Source organism: Entelurus aequoreus, linkage group LG03 (assembly GCF_033978785.1).
Source record: "Entelurus aequoreus isolate RoL-2023_Sb linkage group LG03, RoL_Eaeq_v1.1, whole genome shotgun sequence".
NCBI lineage: Eukaryota > Metazoa > Chordata > Actinopteri > Syngnathiformes > Syngnathidae > Entelurus > Entelurus aequoreus.
In genome coordinates, this window is record NC_084733.1 from 79,438,204 (window position 1) to 79,457,460 (window position 19,257).

At 37.0% G+C, this 19,257-nt stretch overlaps 1 protein-coding gene across 2 annotated transcripts in view; it reads right to left on the reverse strand.

The window, feature by feature from the left end:
- The window catches only part of LOC133646925 (copine-8-like), a 141,638-nt gene that overhangs the window by 77,093 nt on the left and 45,288 nt on the right, over positions 1-19,257 (reverse strand). For both annotated transcript variants that reach the window (XR_009825385.1, XM_062042856.1), the window contains exons 3-4: positions 16,283-16,329; positions 12,106-12,209 (exon numbers count right to left, since the gene is read on the reverse strand). Coding sequence is in view for 1 of the 2 variants with exons in the window: in XM_062042856.1 (XP_061898840.1) it covers positions 12,106-12,209; positions 16,283-16,329 (151 nt within the window). In the remaining variant the exon portion in view is untranslated. The remainder of the gene's footprint in view (positions 1-12,105; positions 12,210-16,282; positions 16,330-19,257) is intronic.

Genomic DNA, 19,257 nt, shown 5'->3' on the forward strand with positions numbered 1-19,257 from the left:
TTCCCATTAAAACATCCACATGTTGCACAATGAGATGTAAGCAGGGGATCATGTGTACATTCCTGCAACTTCCTGTTTGTAAAACATATATTTTTATTAGTATTTATTTAGTATACTAACAGCATTTCATGATTAATATTTATAAATTAAGATTCCTAATAAATGACACTAGAATAAGCACACATTTGATTGGTAAATCATAGTGTAATGACCTGGAATGACACTTTATGTGTGGTGTTGGAGTTGTCCGACTTTTTGTCTGGCTGTAAACGCATCACTGGCTAAGTGCCACATGTGCATGTGTTGGCGCAAGTGAGAAAGAGCGAGCGGCTGCTGTTGATATAACAAAGTGGCTTTTGGTCTGGTTTGTACTGCAGAAAATGACCAGTTTTGCTAGATATCATTATTTTTACTAATGTTTTGGTGATGTGTTTATGGCCGACAATAAAGAGTTTTGCTCAGTAAAGTGATGGATGGAATTCATGTCCTCAAAGCGTCTCGACAGACGTTACAATATTTGAACAATGATGACGAAACCTGTTTCCTCTGTCGTGTCGAAAATTGTTATTCGCTTATTTTTTTATTTGATTTTGTGAGCGGCATAGATTTGCCGTGCGCAGAGGACGCTTGAGCAGTGCGCAATTGCACAGGCGCGCACCTTAGACGGAACGTTGCCTACAATGCATTAATAAATGACTGTTTTTCGGTAATTACAATTTTCAACGGTATTACTAACCGTCTGGATACCGCGGTTTATCATTCTACCGTTTACCGTTACATCCCTAACTGACGGACTCATAGTTAAAAAGGTGGAGTTCTAAAGGGTGTGTTTTATCTTCACTTTCATCGTTTTCACTATCAATGGCAGGTTATTGTGATAGTCCATGTCACCCATCCCTGCTGGCCAGGTATGGGCCTTGAATTTGACACCTGTGGTCTAAATGACCGTTACAGTACTAACAGGAAGCTAACAATATTGCTTTTCAACCATTTCTTCAGCATTTGCTGACATTGTAAACAAAGACTGAATGCTGGACAACAGCAAAGAACAGACTCACGACGCGTGTGTAGCGGACGGCGTCCACAAAGTCCAGACACGGTCCTTGAAAGAATAACGTCACGACAACGACAGGAAGCAACTTAAATAGTCTTGAGTACAAACATAAAACAGGTGCGGGGACTCGTGCTCTAAAGGCAGGCGTGACGCTGCTTCAGGAAATGAGAAAACAGGAAGTGAACGCTACAAAATAAGAGCGCGGGACAGGAACTAAAGCATGAAACACAGGAGAAATGACCGGATGTGACAGGTCCCAACAGTTTACACTGCTAAGATCTGTGCAAGGTTCCCCTGTTTGCAAGTTGCCTGCTGGCTTTTTGTTGGGCCATCTCGTGCTTACTAAAGAGGACTGAAGCTTTCTTACACTTTCACTTTCACTTTCACTTTCAGCCATTCAGCCTAACACACAGGGCCAACAAGTTGATCTTGCAAGTGCAAACATTTTCACAGGAACCTCCTGGGGGCTAAGCTAAGCCCCCCTGTTCTTCAAACCTAGTGACGCCCCTGGTGTAAACATGTATTTCATGGTGTGTGTGTGTGTGTGTGTTTGTTGATGTGTGTAAATGTGTTTTTGTGTGTGTGCGTGTGTGTAAATGTGTGTTTCTTGAACAGTGTATGCGTGTAAACGTGTATTTTGTGACGTGTGTGCGTGTGTAAATGTGTGTGTATTAATGTTGGTTTCCTGAAGTGTGTGCATAATTGTGTTTCCTGATGTGCGTGTGTGTGTGTGTATGTGAACGTGTGGCTTGACAAATGTGACGCGTGTGTGTGTTTCTTGATGTGTGTAAATGTGTGTGTCTTAATGTTGGTTTTCTTACGTGTGTGCGTAAACACGTTGCCTGGTGTGTGTGTGTGTGTGTGTGTGTTTGTAAAAGTGTGTTTCTTGAAAAGTGAATGTGTGTAAACATGTGACGTGTGTGTGTTTCTTGATTTGTGTAAACGTGTGCTTCTTGACCTGTATGTGTGTGCGTGCGTGCGTGTGTGTGTGTGTGTGTGTTTGTGTCTTAATGTTTGTTTCTTGGCGTGTGTGGATAACTGTGTTTCCTGATGTGTGTGTGTGTGTATGTAAATGTGTGGCTTGACATATGTGACGTGTGTGTGTGTGTTTCTTGATGTGTGTAAATGTGTGTGTCTTAATGTTGGTTTTCTTATGGGTGTGCGTAAACACGTTGCCTGGTGTGTGTGTGTGTGTGTGTGTGTGTGTGTGTGTGTGTGTGTGTGTGTGTGTGTGTGTGTGTGTGTGTGTGTGTGTGTGTGTGTGTGTGTATGTGTGTGTATACGTGTAAACGTGTGTGTGTAAAAGTGTGTTTCTTGAAAAGTGAATGTGTGTAAACATGTGACGTGTGTGTGTTTCTTGATTTGTGTAAACGTGTGCTTCTTGACCTGTATGTGTGTGCGTGCGTGCGTGTGTGTGTGTGTGTGTGTGTGTTTGTGTCTTAATGTTTGTTTCTTGGCGTGTGTGCATAACTGTGTTTCCTGATGTGTGTGTGTATGTATATGTGTGTGTTTCTCGATGTGTCTGTGTGTAAATGTGTGTCTCTTGATTTGTGTGTGCGTATGCATGTATGGGTGTGCGTGTGTGTGTGAGAGAGCTTTTTATTTAGATTTACTGTCTTCCTTTAACCTGTCAGGAATGTGTGTGTGTGTGTGTGTGTGTGTGTGTGTGTGTGTGTGTGTGTGTGTGTGTGTGTGTGAGTGTGTGTGTGTGTGTGTGTGTGTGTGTGTGTGTGTGTGTGTGTGTGTGTGTGTGTGTGTGTGTGTGTGTGTGTGTGTGTGTGTGTGTGTGTGTGTGTGTGTGTGTGTGTGTGTGTGTGTGTGTGTGTGTGTGTGTGTGTACTCATGAAGACTGATACCTCCGCCAAGGCTGAAACACACACACACTTTGTCACCTGGACACTCAAAGACTCTTTCACCATTAAGAGCAGCTTTTCTTTTTAGGAGCCGAGGACTCGTACGTCATAAGATAAACATAATATAAGATATAATAAGATAAGACGTTATAAGATAAGATATAATCGGAAAATACGTAATAAAATAATACATAATAAGATAAGAATTAATAAAATAAGTTATAAGATAAGATATGATAGGAAAACATGATAAGATAAGATTGTGGAGGGGGCGTGGCCCGCGCGTCTCCTGCGGGCAGAGCGTGTGCAGGAGCCAGCTATGAAGCAGCTGACAGGTGAGTGGATTTCCCAGCTGGAGCGGGTTATCTAATCACCTGTCTCCTTCATTAGCAGAGCGTCCGAGGCCATGAGGGGAGGACAGAGAGAGGAGAGAAGCAGAGTGGAGAGTGGCCAGCGAGCAGCCGGGAGCAAACAAACTAAAAAGGAAAATAAAAGACTCATTGAACCCTGACACTAAGGCCTCATCCTTCCGGCAACCACCGAAAGAACCCAGACGCACAGAATCGTGTTACAAAGATGTAATAAGATGAGATAAAAAGGTAAGACATACAATACAATGGGATAAGACAAAAAATAAGATAAGATATCATTAGAATTAGTGTAATAAGATACAACGTAAGGAGATGGATATAATAAAAGACGTTATAAGGTGAGATATAATAAGATAAGATGTAATAAGATAAGATATAAGATAAGACTGTCACAACGAGGAGGTTTTCGCAGTTTACTGCGAGGATTGTTCTCCCAGGATGCAAACGGACTACTCTGGACAAGGCGTGCAGGTAAAAACACGATTTAATCTCAAACTCAAAGTACTACACAACAAAAAGGCGCACAAGGCGAAGGCACAACTTAGCGCAGGATACAAAAACTAACACTTAGGCAGAACTATGGACATGAAACAAAAACTGGCTAACTGTGGCATGAATAAACAAAACCTACTTGGCATAGCACGAAGCGAACAATCGCATGGAAACAAGCATGAATCTGTGGCATGAAACAATCAATACAGAGCATGAAAAGAACATCAACAGAGCAATGTCGCCAGCTGGCAACGACAGGCTTAAATAGTCTCTTTGATTAGAGCCAGGTGCGTGTGTCAAATGAGGCAGGTGAAACCAATGAGTCGCCATGGTGACCAAACAAGGGAGCGCAAACAGGAACTACTGGAGTCTTAAAGGCCTACTGAAATGAATTATTTAAATTTAAACGGGGATAGCAGGTCCATTCTATGTGTCATACTTGATCATTTCGCGATATTGCCATATTTTCGCTGAAAGGATTTAGTAGAGAACATCGACGATAAAGTTCGCAACTTTTGGTCGCTGATAAAAAAGCCTTGCCTGTACCGGAAGTAGCGTGACGTCACAGGTTGAAAGGCTCCTCACATTTCCCCATTGTTTACACCAGCAGCGAGAGCAATTCGGACCGAGAAAGCGACGATTACCCCATTAATTTGAGCCAGGATGAAAGATTCGTGGATGAGGAACGTGAGAGTGAAGGACTAGAGTGCAGTGCAGGACGCATCTTTTTTCGCTCTGACCGTAACTTAGGTACAAGGGTTCATTGGATTCCACACTTTCTCTTTTTTCTATTGTGGATCACGGATTTGTATTTTAAACCACCTCGGATACTATATCCTCTTGAAAATGAGAGTCGAAAACGCGAAATGGACATTCACGGTGACTTTTATCTCCACGACAATACATCGGCGAAGTACTTTAGCTACGGAGCTAACGTGATAGCATCGGGCTTAACTGCAGATAGAAACAAAAGAAATAAAACCACTGACTGGAAGGATAGACAGTAAATCAACAATACTATTAAACCATGGACATGTGACTACACGGTTAATGCTTTCCAGCCTGGCTGTTGCTAACGACGCCATTGAAGCTAACTTAGCAACGGGACCTCACAGAGCTATGCTAAAAACATTAGCTATCCACCTACGCCAGCCAGCCCTCATCTGCTCATCAACACCCGTGCTCACCTGCGTTCCAGCGATCGACGGAGCGACGAAGGACTTCACCCGATCAACAATGCGGTCGGCGGCTAGCGTCGGATAGCGCGTCTGCTATCCAAGTCAAAGTCCTCCTGGTTGTGTTGCTGCAGCCAGCCGCTAATACACCGATCCCACCTACAGCTTTCTTCTTTGCAGTCTTCATTGTTCATTAAACAAATTGCAAAAGATTCACCAACACAGATGTCCAGAATACTGTGGAATTTTGCGATGAAAACCGAGCTTTTTGTATTGGATACTTCCGTTTCAACGATTGACGTCACGCGCATACGTCATCATACATAGACGTTTTCAACCAGAAGTTTAGCGGGAAATTTAAAATTGCACTTTATAAGTTAACCCGGCCGTATTGGCATGTGTTGCAATGTTAAGATGTCATCATTGATATATAAACTATCAGACTGCGTGGTCGGTAGTAGTGGCTTTCAGTAGGCCTTTAAACATAAAATAACAAAAAACACGATCCAGACCACAGATCATGACAAAGACATAATAAGGTAAGATATAATGGGGGAAAAAAACAATAATAAAAGACGTGATAAGATAAGATATAAGATAAGACATAATGAAATTAGATATAATAAGAAAAAACGTAATAAGATAAGACGTCATAAGATAAGATATAACAAGAAAACACGTAATAAGATAAGATATAAGATAAGACGTAATGAAATAAGATATAACAAAAAAAAAAGTAACAAGATGAGACGTCTTTAGATAAGGTATAATAAGAAAAGAGGTAATAAGATATAATAAGATAAGATATGATAAGACGTAATAAGATCAAATGTGGAGCAATTAGTCAGCTTGCTAGCCAGCTCGTTAGCGTCTATAAGAGCAAAGTGGAGTCAGGTAAGGTGCTGGCGGCGTAAGACACAGGTGTGCTTCATGTTCACCTCTGTCACTCTCTACGCCTCATCAATCATTCATGTCGCCTCATTATCACACACATACACACACACCATGTGTGTATGTCTGTCTGTGCGTGTAAGTGTATGTCAATTTGTATGTGTGTGTGTGTATGTGTGCGTGTGTATGTGTATGACAACGTGTATGCGTTTTTTTAACGTAATTTCTTATATACATGTTACAGGTTATATGTCTTTTATTATTGGATGTATCAAATGTGATGAATATTTAATGGACCACAATGGAAACAGGCCTTTTGGCTTTTTGTGCCATCCATTTGCCTTTTTAAAGCATTACCGTATTTTTTGGAGTATAAATCGCACCGGAGTATAAGTCGCACCGGCCGAAAATGCGTAATAAAGAAGGGAAAAAAACATATATACGTCGCACTGGAGTATAAGTCGCATTTTTGGGGGCAATTCATTTGATAAAAGCCAACACCAAGAATAGACATTTGAAAGGCAATTTAAAATAAATAAAGAATAGTGAACAACAGGCTGAATAAGTGTACGTTATATGAGGCATAAATAATCAACTAAGAACGTGCCTGGTATGTTAACGTAACATATTATGGTAAGAGTCATTCAAATAACTATAACATATAGAACATGCTATACGTTTACCAAACAATCTGTCACTCCTAATCGCTAAATCCCATGAAATCTTATACGTCTAGTCTCTTACGTGAATGAGCTAAATAATATTATTGGATATTTTACGGTAATGTGTTAATAATTTCACACATAAGTCGCTCCTGAGTATAAGTCACACCCCTGGCCAAACTATGAAAAAAACTGCGACTTATAGTCCGAAAAACACGGTACATGGATTCAATTCTTTAAGACAAGGGTGTCCAAAGTGCGGCCCGGGGGCCATTTGCGGCCCGCAGCTAATTGTTTACCGGCCCGCCACACATTCTGGAAATGTTATTGCAAAAATAAAAGAGAACATTAAAAAAAGTGGAATGAGGTGAAGTCTAACGAGAAAAAGTTGCAATGTTGACACAAAAAGCTGCCATGCAGGCTGTTTTTTTTTCTATTGTCTTTCTTTCTTTTTCTTTTTTTGCCATGGCTCAAAAAAAAATAATGACAAAAAATCCATGCTATAATGAATTATTTTCAAAGCTCCAATTACTTCAAATATTTGACTTTGGTAAATATTGCATGCATTGTGTAGTTGCCTTATGAAAACATCAAAGTTTTATTTGACAAAAGAGCATAAAAAACAAACAAAATAATAGTTCAAATGTAAAATCGACAGATATATCTGAATTTGATCTCGTAATTTAAGTGTTGAAAGTAAAAGAAAAACCTAATACAAATGTATCACTTTATGAGTGGGGCACCTTTTGGATCCCAAATATATTTAGTGATATTTTATTTATTTTTTCACTGTGATTACTCAAAAATATTAAATAATTAAAATCAATGGTGTCCTGCATTATTGATCTTTTAGGGCTCTCGTTACTAAATACTGCATATTTTAGTTTTACTATAAAAAACAAAGTTGTTTCTGACAGAAAAGCCATAAAACCTTTTTTTTTATTACTTTATATAAACTTGAAGTTGATATAGTGATTTACTGTAAGCGTTAAATAAAAAATATTAATAATAATTGGACTTATTTTTTAAATTCTAATGACTGAGAGCCTTTATGGTCCCCGGCAGGGGCGCCGAAAAGGGGGGGTAAAGGAGACTGATTCTAGGGGCCCATGATGGAGGGGGGCCCAGAGAGGCCCCTAATGATGATGAAATTATAATGTTGCCGCTGTGTTGGGGGCCCTGTAAAGATTCTTTTCAATGGGGCCCAAAATCCCTAGCGGCGCCCCTGGTCCCCGGGACCCCTAAAGGTAAAATAATTTAAAAAATCCATATATTTTGTTATGGTTTGAAAATGAAAAAGATCAAAATGGCCCTCACATGCTTTAATTTTTCTGTGTGCGGCCCTCAGTGGGAAAAGTTTGGACACCCCTGCTTTAAGATGTCAATAAACTTCTCAATCAATCAATCAATGTGTGTGTGTGTGTTTGTGCATGTGTGTATGTCGATGTGTAAATGATGTGTGTCTTTGAATGTGTTTGTCAATGTGTGTGTGTGTCAACGTCAATGTGTATATCAAAGTGTGTGTGTATGTGTGTGTGTGTGTGTCGATGTGTATGTGTGTGTGTCTTGGGATAAGTATGTCAATGTGTATGTGTGTGTGTCTTGGGATGTGTATGTCAATGTTTGTGTGTGTATGTGGATGTGTGTGTGTGAGGGAGGGAGGGGCATGTTAAGAAAAACTTAAAAGTGTGTATGTTTACTCGGCCAGACACACACACACACACTCACACACTCGCACACACACAGGAGTGGATGTCCCGCGGCGCCTCGTGAGCGGATGACATCACTCGTCGTTGGCACTGGGCCAGACAGGATTCCTCTTGGTCCTGTGCTGTCTGTCTTCCTGGGGGGGGTGGGGGGGGGGGGTGCTAAGGCGGTAACACAAATCAACTCTGAGCTGATTTTGAATTGAGCAAGGATGACTAATGACTAACACACACACACACACACACACACTCAAGGCAGCAAACCCAAAGACTTCAGCTCCATTTCCTGTCTGCTTTATCAATAAATTGACATTGACAGTCCAGGACACAACATTAGGTACAATGCGGCTCTTACACACACATATGTGAATGCAAGGCATACTTGATCAAACAGCCATACAGGTCACACTGAGGGTGGCCGTATAAACAACTTTAACACTGTTACAAATATGCGCCACACTGTGAACCCACACCAAACAAGAATGACAAACACATTTCGGGAGAACATCCGCACCGTAACACAACATAAACACAACAGAACAAATACCCAGAACCCCTTGCAGCACTAACTCTTCCGGGACGCTACAATATGCACTCCTACCACCAAACCCGCGCCCACCTCAACCCCATGCTTGTTAGGTGTCTCAAAAATGTGATCAGAGTAGGACAATAACATTAAACCAAAGCAATTTGAATAGTACTTCGCAGCTTTTGCTAGACTTGGACGGAGGGATAAATAGATAGAGTAGATCTGGAAGTATCTGGAAGTTCCACTCAGGACCGCAAAGAGAATATGAAAGGATGCTACACCAACGCAACACAATGTACAACACAAAGGGACGTATGATGAATAAAGTTGTTTTTTTACTTACAAATGTTACAATCATGAATACTCGTGTTAAATAATGTCAAAATATTAAATCATAAGGTTCATGCATTTAGACATTTCGTGCTACAGTGTTTTGTGTCGTGCTGTTTCATGTTAGGCCGCTTGGTGCTACAATATTTCGCAATGCAACGATTTGTGCTGCGACATTTTTTGCTATGACGTTTCGTGCTACGATGTTTTGTGTTATATTTTGTGTGACAGGGAGTCATGTTACGACCTTTCTTGCTATGGCGTTTCGGTTTGCACCGTTTCGTGTTATATCCCTTTGTGCTACAACGTTACGTGCTATGACAATTCGTGCTACAACATTTCGTACTACGACGTTTGACGTTATACTATTTTGTGTTTGTGTTACAACGCTTTCTATTTACAGAATTTCGTGCTGCAACATTTTGTGTTGTACGTTTGTAATATTTTGTGTTACGCTCTTTTGTGTCACAGCGTCTTGTGTTACGTTTCGTTTTTACGACATTTTGTACTACAACACTTTGTGTTATATATTTTGTGTGACAGCGTTTCAAGTTACAGCGTTTCATTTTATGACATTTCATTTTATGACATTTTATGTTGCGACGTTTCGTGTTGCGACGTTTCGTCTTACGCCACTTCGTGTTACGACGCCTTGTGCTACGACGCCTAGTGTTACGACGTTTGGTATATATGGCATTTTGTACCACAACACTTTGTATTTTGTGTGACAGCGTTTCAAGTTTCAGCGTTTTATGTTATGACCTTTCTTGTTACGATATTTTGTGTTATGACATTTCAAGTTATGACGTTTCGTTTTACGACGTTTCGTTTTACGACGTTTCGTTTTACGACGTTTCGTTTTACGACGTTTCGTTTTACGACGTTTCGTTTCGCGATGTTTCGTGTTACAACGTTTCGTGTTACGACGCTGCGTGTTACGACGTTTTGTATTTATGGCATTGTGTACCTAACACTTTGTGTTATATATTTTGTGTTTCAAGTTACGTTTTATGTTATGACCTTTCTTGTTACGACATTTTGTGTAACGACATTTTATGGTACGACGTTTCGTTTTACGAAGTTTCGTTTTACGACGTTTCGTTTTACGACGCTTCATGTTACGCTTCATGTTACAACGCTTCGTGTTACAACGCTTCGTGTTACGACATTTCGTGTTACGACGTTTCGTGTTACGACGTTTTGTGTTACGACGTTTTGTGTTACGACGCTTCGTGTTACAGCGCTTCGTCTTACGACGTTTTGTATTTATGGCATTGTGTACCTAACACTTTGTGTTATATATTTTGTGTTTCAAGTTACGTTTTATGTTATGACCTTTCTTGTTACGACATTTTGTGTAACGACATTTTATGTTACGACGTTTCGTTTTACGACGTTTCGTGTTACGACGTTTCGTGTTACGACGCTTCGTGTTACGACGCTTTGTGTTACGACGTTTTGTATTTATGGCATTGTGTACCTAACACTTTGTGTTATATATTTTGTGTGACAGCGTTTCAAGTTACATTTTATGTTATGACCTTTCTTGTTACGACATTTTGTGTAACGACATTTTGAGCAACGACATTTTATGTTGCGACGTTTCGTTTTACGTTTCGTTTTATGACGTTTCGTTTTACGACGCTTCATGTTACGCTTCGTGTTACAACGCTTCGTGTTACGACGTTTCGTGTTACGACGTTTCGCGTTACGACGTTTCGTGTTACGACGTTTTGTGTTACGACGTTTTGTGTTACGACGCTTCGTGCTACGACGCTTCGTGTTACGACGCTTCGTGTTACGACGCTTCGTGTTACGACGTTTTGTATTTATGGCATTGTGTACCTAACACTTTGTGTTATATATTTTGTGTGACAGCGTTTCAAGTTACGTTTTATGTTACGACCTTTCTTGTTACGACATTTTGTGTAACGACATTTTATGGTACGACGTTTCGTTTTACGACGTTTCGTTTTACGACGTTTCGTGTTACGACGTTTCGTGTTACGACGTTTCGTGTTACGACGTTTCGTGTTACGACGCTTCGTGTTACGACGCTTCGTGTTACGACGTTTTGTATTTATGGCATTGTGTACCTAACACTTTGTGTTATATATTTTGTGTGACAGCGTTTCAAGTTACGTTTTATGTTATGACCTTTCTTGTTATGACATTTTGTGTAATGACATTTTTTTGTGTAACGACATTTTGTGTTACGACATTTCGTTTTACGCCGTTTCGTTTTACGACGTTTCTCTTTACGACGCTTCATGTTACGCTTCGTGTTACAACGCTTCGTGTTACGACGCTTCGTGTTACGACGTTTCGTGTTACGACGTTTCGTGTTACGACGTTTCGTGTTACAACGTTTCGTGTTACAACGTTTCGTGTTACGACGTTTCGTGTTACGACGGTTCGTGTTACGACGTTTCGTGTTACGACGTTTCGTGTTACGACGTTTCGTGTTACGACGTTTCGTGTTACGACGTTTCGTGTTACGGCGTTTTGTGTTACGACGTTTTGTGTTACGACGTTTTGTGTTACGACGTATCGTGGTTAGGACGCACTCCAATAAATGATGAGTATTGTGCAAAAAACCCCGCAGTTTTAAAACAATGTGGATGCAAAATGTAAGAAGAATAAATACTTGGCATACAATTCCATGGAGGTGCGATACGGAAGGGTGGCGATTATGGTATCAGTGATGACAGGCTTTAGGCGTTCAATCTCCTCCCGAGGTTATTTTGTGTTCCAGCCGATGGACGTCTCATCATTTCCGCAATAAAGCCCTTGAGTGAAAGTCACTCGTTGTGTCTTCAAAGTGCGCCGGGAGTGAGATGAAGCGGAATAGGAAACGCTGCTCGGGGAAGTGACAAGAAAATGTGTCTTTTATTTAAAAGGCAGAATAACGTACATCTCCCTCTGCACAGGACATGAATATTTCAGGCCGGGCTTTGCTCGCCAAGCGGCGCCACTCTCGCCCACGCACTCACGCGCGCACGCGCACTCCAAGTGACGTGCGTGGATCAATGGTGAACTCACAGGTCAAAGCGGAGATTCTGCCGCTCCTCAAAGAAATAATCCAAAATGAACTTGCGGACAAAGTCTGGGTTGAGGGTGTTGTCGATGACCTCCGTCCTGCCAAACTGCAAGGAAATATGAAAGGAAGTCAGTAAATGCTAACGAGCTAATTTTGACAATCTTAAAATGCTAATTGTGACAATGTTAAATTGCTAATAGTGACAATGTTAAATTGCTGATAGTGACAATGTTAAATTGCTAATTGTGACAATGTTAAATTGCTAATAGTGACAATGTTAAATTGCTAATTGTGACAATGTTAAATTGCTAATTATGACAATGCTAAATTGATCATTTTGACAATGTTAAAATGCTAATTGTGACAATACTAATTGACTAATTATGACAATGCTACATTTGGAATTGTGACAATGCTAAATTGCTAATTGTGACAATGTTGAATTGCTAGTTATGACAATGCTACATTTGTAATAGTGACAATGCTAAATTGCTAGTTATGACAATGCTAAATTGCGAATTGTGACAATTCTAAATTGCTAATTGTGACAATGCTAAATTGCTAATTGTGTCAATGTTAAATTGCTAATTGTGACAATGCTAAATTGCTAATTGTAACAATGTTAAATTGCTAATTATGACAATGCTAAATTGATCATTTTGACAATGTTAAAATGCTAATTGTGACAATACTAATTGACTAATTATGACAATGCTACATTTGGAATTGTGACAATGCTAAATTGTTAATTGTGACAATGTTGAATTGCTAGTTATGACAATGCTACATTTGTAATAGTGACAATGCTAAATTGCTAGTTATGACAATGCTAAATTGCGAATTGTGACAATTCTAAATTGCTAATAGTGACAATGCTAAATTGCTAATTGTGTCAATGTTAAATTGCTAACAATGACATTGCCAAAATGCTAATTGTGACAATGCTTAATTGCTAATTATGACAATGGTAAATTGCGAATTGTGACAATGCTAAATTGTTAATTGTGACAATGCTAAATTGCTAGTTATGACAATGCTAAATTGCGAATTGTGACAATTCTAAATCGCTAATTGTGACAATGCTAAATTGCTGATAGTGACAATGCTAAATTGCTAATTGTGACAATGTTAAATTGTTAATTGTGACAATGTTAAATTGCTAATTGTAACAATGTTAAATTGCTAATTATGACAATGCTAAATTGATCATTTTGACAATGTTAAAATGCTAATTGTGACAATACTAATTGACTAATTATGACAATTCTACATTTGGAATTGTGACAATGCTAAATTGTTAATTGTGACAATGTTAAATTGCTAGTTATGACAATGCTACATTTGTAATAGTGACAATGCTAAATTGCTAGTTATGACAATGCTAAATTGCGAATTGTGACAATTCTAAATTGCTAATTGTGACAATGCTAAATTGCTAATAGTGACAATGCTAAATTGCTAATTGTGTCAATGTTAAATTGCTAACAATGACATTGCCAAAATGCTAATTGTGACAATGCTTAATTGCTAATTATGACAATGCTAAATTGCGAATTGTGACAATGCTAAATTGTTAATTGTGACAATGCTAAATTGCTAGTTATGACAATGCTAAATTGCGAATTGTGACAATTCTAAATCGCTATTTGTGACAATGCTAAATTGCTGATAGTGACAATGCTAAATTGCTAATTGTGACAATGTTAAATTGTTAATTGTGACAATGTTAAATTGCTAATTGTAACAATGTTAAATTGCTAATTATGACAATGCTAAATTGATCATTTTGACAATGTTAAAATGCTAATTGTGACAATACTAATTGACTAATTATGACAATTCTACATTTGGAATTGTGACAATGCTAAATTGTTAATTGTGACAATGTTAAATTGCTAGTTATGACAATGCTACATTTGAAATAGTGACAATGCTAAATTGCTAGTTATGACAATGCTACATTTGTAATAGTGACAATGCTAAATTGCTAGTTATGACAATGCTAAATTGCGAATTGTGACGATTCTAAATTGCTAATTGTGACAATGCTAAATTGCTAATAGTGACAATGCTAAATTTTTAACTGTGTCAATGTTAAATTGCTAATAATGACATTGCCAAAATGCTAATTGTGACAATGCTTAATTGCTAATTATGACAATGCTAAATTGCGAATTGTGACAATGCTAAATTGTTAATTGTGACAATGCTAAATTGCTAGTTATAACAATGCTAAATTGCGAAATGTGACAATTCTAAATTGCTAATTGTGACAATGATAAATTGCTAATAGTGACAATGCTACATTGCTAATTGTGACAATGTTAAATTGCTAATAATGACCTTGCTAAATTGCTAATTCTGACAATGCTTAATTGCTAATTCTGACAATACTAAATTGTGAAATGTGATAATTCTAAATTGCTAATTGTGACAATTTTAAATTGCTAATTGTGACAATGTTGAATTGCTAACTATGACAATGCTAAATTACTAATTGTGACAATGCTAAATTGCTAATAGTGACAATGTTAAATTGCTAATTGTGACAATGCTAAATTGTGAAATGTGATAATTCTAAATTGCTAATTGTGACAATTTTAAATTGCTAATTGTGACAATGTTGAATTGCTAACTATGACAATGCTAAATTACTAATTGTGACAATGCTAAATTGCTAATAGTGACAATGTTAAATTGCTAATTGTGACAATGCTAAATTGCTAATTGTGACAATGCTAAAATTGCTAGTTATGACAATGCTAAATTGCGAATTGTGACAATTCTAAATTGCTAATTGTGACAATGCTAACTTGCTGATAGTGACAATGCTAAGTTGCTAATTGTGACAATGTTAAATTGCTAATAATGACATTGCTAAATTGCAAATTGTTACAATGCTAAATAGCGAAATGTGATCATTCTAAATTGCTAATTGTGACAATGCTAAATATCTAATAATGACAATGTTAAATTTATAATAGTGACAATGTTAAATTGCGAATTGTGACAATGCTAAATTGCTAATTATGACAATGCTGAATTGCTAATTGTGACAATGTTAAAATGCTAATTGTGACCATGCTAAATTGCTAATTGTGACAATGTTAAATTGCTAACTGGGATAATGTTAAATTGCTAATTGGGATAATGTTAAATTACTAATTGTGACAATGCTAAATTGATAATTGTGACCATGCTAAATTACTAATTATGACAATGCTAAATTGCTAATTGTGACAATGGTAAATTGCTAATAGTGACAATGTTAAAATGCTAATTGTGAAAATGCTAAATTGCTAATTGTGACAATGCTAAATTGCTAATTGTGACAATGTTAAATTGTTAATTGTGACAATGCTAAATTGCTAATTGTGACAACGCTAAAATTGCAAATTGCGACAATGCTAAATTGCCAACTGTGACAATGTTAAATTGCTAATTGTGACAATGCTAAATTGCTAATTATGACAATGCTAATTGCGAATTGTGACATTGCTAAATTGCGAATTGCGACAATGCTAAATTGGAAATTCAAGAAGGAGATCAAATTTTCTATAGCACGAGAATATAAATTGTGATTGATGGTCACGTCAGTGTATTCCAAATGAGGTACAATTAGGCCACTACTTCTCAAATAGTGAGGGGACGGGGGGTTGTAATATTGTTTGTAATATTGTTAGTAAAGAACAATCTCAACAAAATCAGATTTTAAAAAATTAATTTAGAAGTTAACAAAAAATCTGTCCCCAAGGGGGCGCAGTAGTTGAGAAGCACTGCTGAGTGTAATGGCGGCATTCAGGTTGTCATTAAAAGGCAAGTAAGCAGCTTGCTGTTATTTGGGAGCGGCTCGTCCTCCCTTTCTTCCCGCCGGATGCATTATTTATCTGTTGACAACAAAACGTTTGATCCCCGCGTGGCAACAATGTGTGAAGGAAACAACAACAAAGGAGTCACAAAGCATGTCACCTTCACACACCTTTAATTACGTCTCATCAGCAATGGCGGTCTCACCCTCATCTACTGAAGGTTTCCTCGTTAAACCAGCAAAATATCCTGTTTGTACTTCAGGCGTCCGCAGAACGTGTGCCGACTATCAGAACGCAGGCGATACGGGGATGCGTGTGTTATCATTTAGCGCTCGCAATGTCATGTCTTTGCGCCCCCTGGTGGACTCACCTCTCTCCAATCCCTGTTTGCGATCCCCTGGGTGTAAAGCACGCAGACTGTGGAGAGAGACAAAGAACAAAACAACATGAGATTGAACAACAACAACAGTATCGGATGATATCAGCTCGCATATAAAATGTCCGATACGGTTAGCATATAAATGTCCTCCAATAAGCACACAAGGTTGGTCTTTTCTTCTGTGAAAAAGTATCCTGTTTTTGTCAAAAAGGTAAACACGGGAGGATATAGGCTACCAGGAGCTAGCAGCCACACAACAGCTAAGCACACAATAGCACACAAGCTAATAATTGTCGAACAAATTGCAGTGCAAAGCAGCGCATTTGTCCATGCAAGTCCGTATTAAATAATTCTTGTCGCATATTACTTACACATGCAAAGTATTAGAAAGTATCTAGTAACAAACGTGTCCGCATCATTCAGCTCACTGCGTCGTGAACTCAACCTAGTAAATTATACATGTCGTGCTTTTATATCGGCCAATGTTCTCTGAGTCATTCCACGCTGCAAAATGATGCAAGTATGACCTACGATTTTGGTGATATCTGTCGTTGCTCAAGGCCCAATTATCGGTATGGTATCGGAAGTGAACAGGTCGTATTATTATTATTCTGCCAACTACAATCTCTGCGAGGACTTTAACATTGTCACAATTCCTAATTGTGACAATGCTAAATCGCTAATTGTGACAATGTTAGATTGCTAATTGTGACAATGTTAAATTGCTAATAGTGACAATGTTAAATCGCTAATTGTGACAATGTTAAATTGCTAATTGTGACAATGCTAAATCGCTAATTGTGACAATGTCAAAATTGCTAATTGTGACAATGTTAGATTGCTAATTGTGACAATGTTAAATCGCTAATAGTGACAATGTTAAATCGCTAATTGTGACAATGTTAAATTGCTAATTGTGACAATGCTAAATCGCTAATTGTGACAATGTCAAAATTGCTAATTGTGACAATGTTAGATTGCTAATTGTGACAATGTTAAATCGCTAATTGTGACAATGTTAAATCGCTAATTATGACAATGTTAAATCGCTAATTGTGACAATGTTAAATTGCTAACTGTGACAATGCTAAATTGCTAATTGTAACAATGTTAGATTGCTAATTGTGACAATGTTAATTTGCTAATTGTGACAATGTTAAATCGCTAATTTGACAATGTTAAATCGCTAAATGTGACAATGTTAAATTGCTAATTGTGACAATGCTAAATTGCTAATTGTGACAATGTTAAATTGCTAATTGTGACAATGTTAAATTGCTAATTGTGACGATGTTAAATTGCTAATTGTGACAATGTTAAATTGCTAATTGTAACAATGTTAGATTGCTAATTGTGACAATGTTAATTTGCTAATTGTGACAATGTTAAATCGCTAATTTGACAATGTTAAATCGCTAAATGTGACAATGTTAAATCGCTAATTGTGACAATGTTAAATTGCTAATTGTGACAATGTTACATTGCTAATTGTGACAATGCTAAATCGCTAATTGTGACAATGCTAAATCGCTAATTGTGACAATTAGGGATGTCCGATAATGGCTTTTTGCCGATATCCGATATGCCGATATTGTCCAACTCTTTAATTACCGATACCGATATCAACCGATACCGATATCAACCGATATATACAGTCGTGGAATTAACACATTTTTATGCCTAATTTGGACAACCAGGTATGGTGAAGATAAGGTACTTTTTAAAAAAATGAATCAAATAAAATAAGATAAATAAATTAAAAACATTTTCTTGAATAAAAAAGAAAGTAAAACAATATAAAAACAGTTACATAGAAACTAGTAATTAATGAAAATGTGTAAAATTAACTGTTAAAAGGTTAGTATTATTAGTGGACCAGCAGCACGCACAATCATGTGTGCTTACGGACTGTATCCCTTGCAGACTGTATTGATATATATTGATATATAATGTAGGAACCAGAATATTAATAACAGAAAGAAACAACCCTTTTGTGTGAATGAATGTGAATGAGTGTAAATGGGGGAGGGAGTTTTTTTTGGGTTGGTGCACTAATTGTAAGTGTATCTTGTGTTTTTTATGTGGATTTAATAAAAAATAAAAATAAAAACGATACTGATAATAAAAAAAACCGATACCGTTAATTTCCGATATTACATTTTAACGCATTTATCGGCCGATAATATCGGCAGACCGATATTATCGGACATCTCTAGTGACAATGCTAAGTTACTTATTGTGACAATGTTAAATTGCTAATTGTGACAATGTTTTTTTTAATAATTGTGACATTTGTCAGAAGAAAAAATAATTAACACTTTATTTTAAAAACTAGCATGCAGTTATTTGAATGCTAAGAGATGTGATATATATATATATATATATATATATATATATATATATATATATATATATATATATATATATATATATATATATATATATATATATATATATATATATATATATATATATATATATATATATACAGTGGGGCAAAAAAGTATTTAGTCAGCCACCCATTGACATTTGCCCCACTGTATATATGTAAACATCCATATATACATATATACAGACATATATATATATATATATATATATATATATATATATATATATATATGTGTGTGTGTGTGTAAACATCCATATATACGTATATACAAACATACATATATATATGTGTATACATCCATATATATACATATATACAAACATAGAAATCTATAAATGTATATATATATATATATGTATATATGTACATATGTGTGTATATATGTATATATGTACATATGTGTGTATATATATGTATATATGTACATATGTGTGTATATATATATGTACATATGTGTGTGTGTATATATATATATATACATATATATATATATATATATATATATATATATATATATATATATATATATATATATATATATATATATATATATATATATATATATATATATATA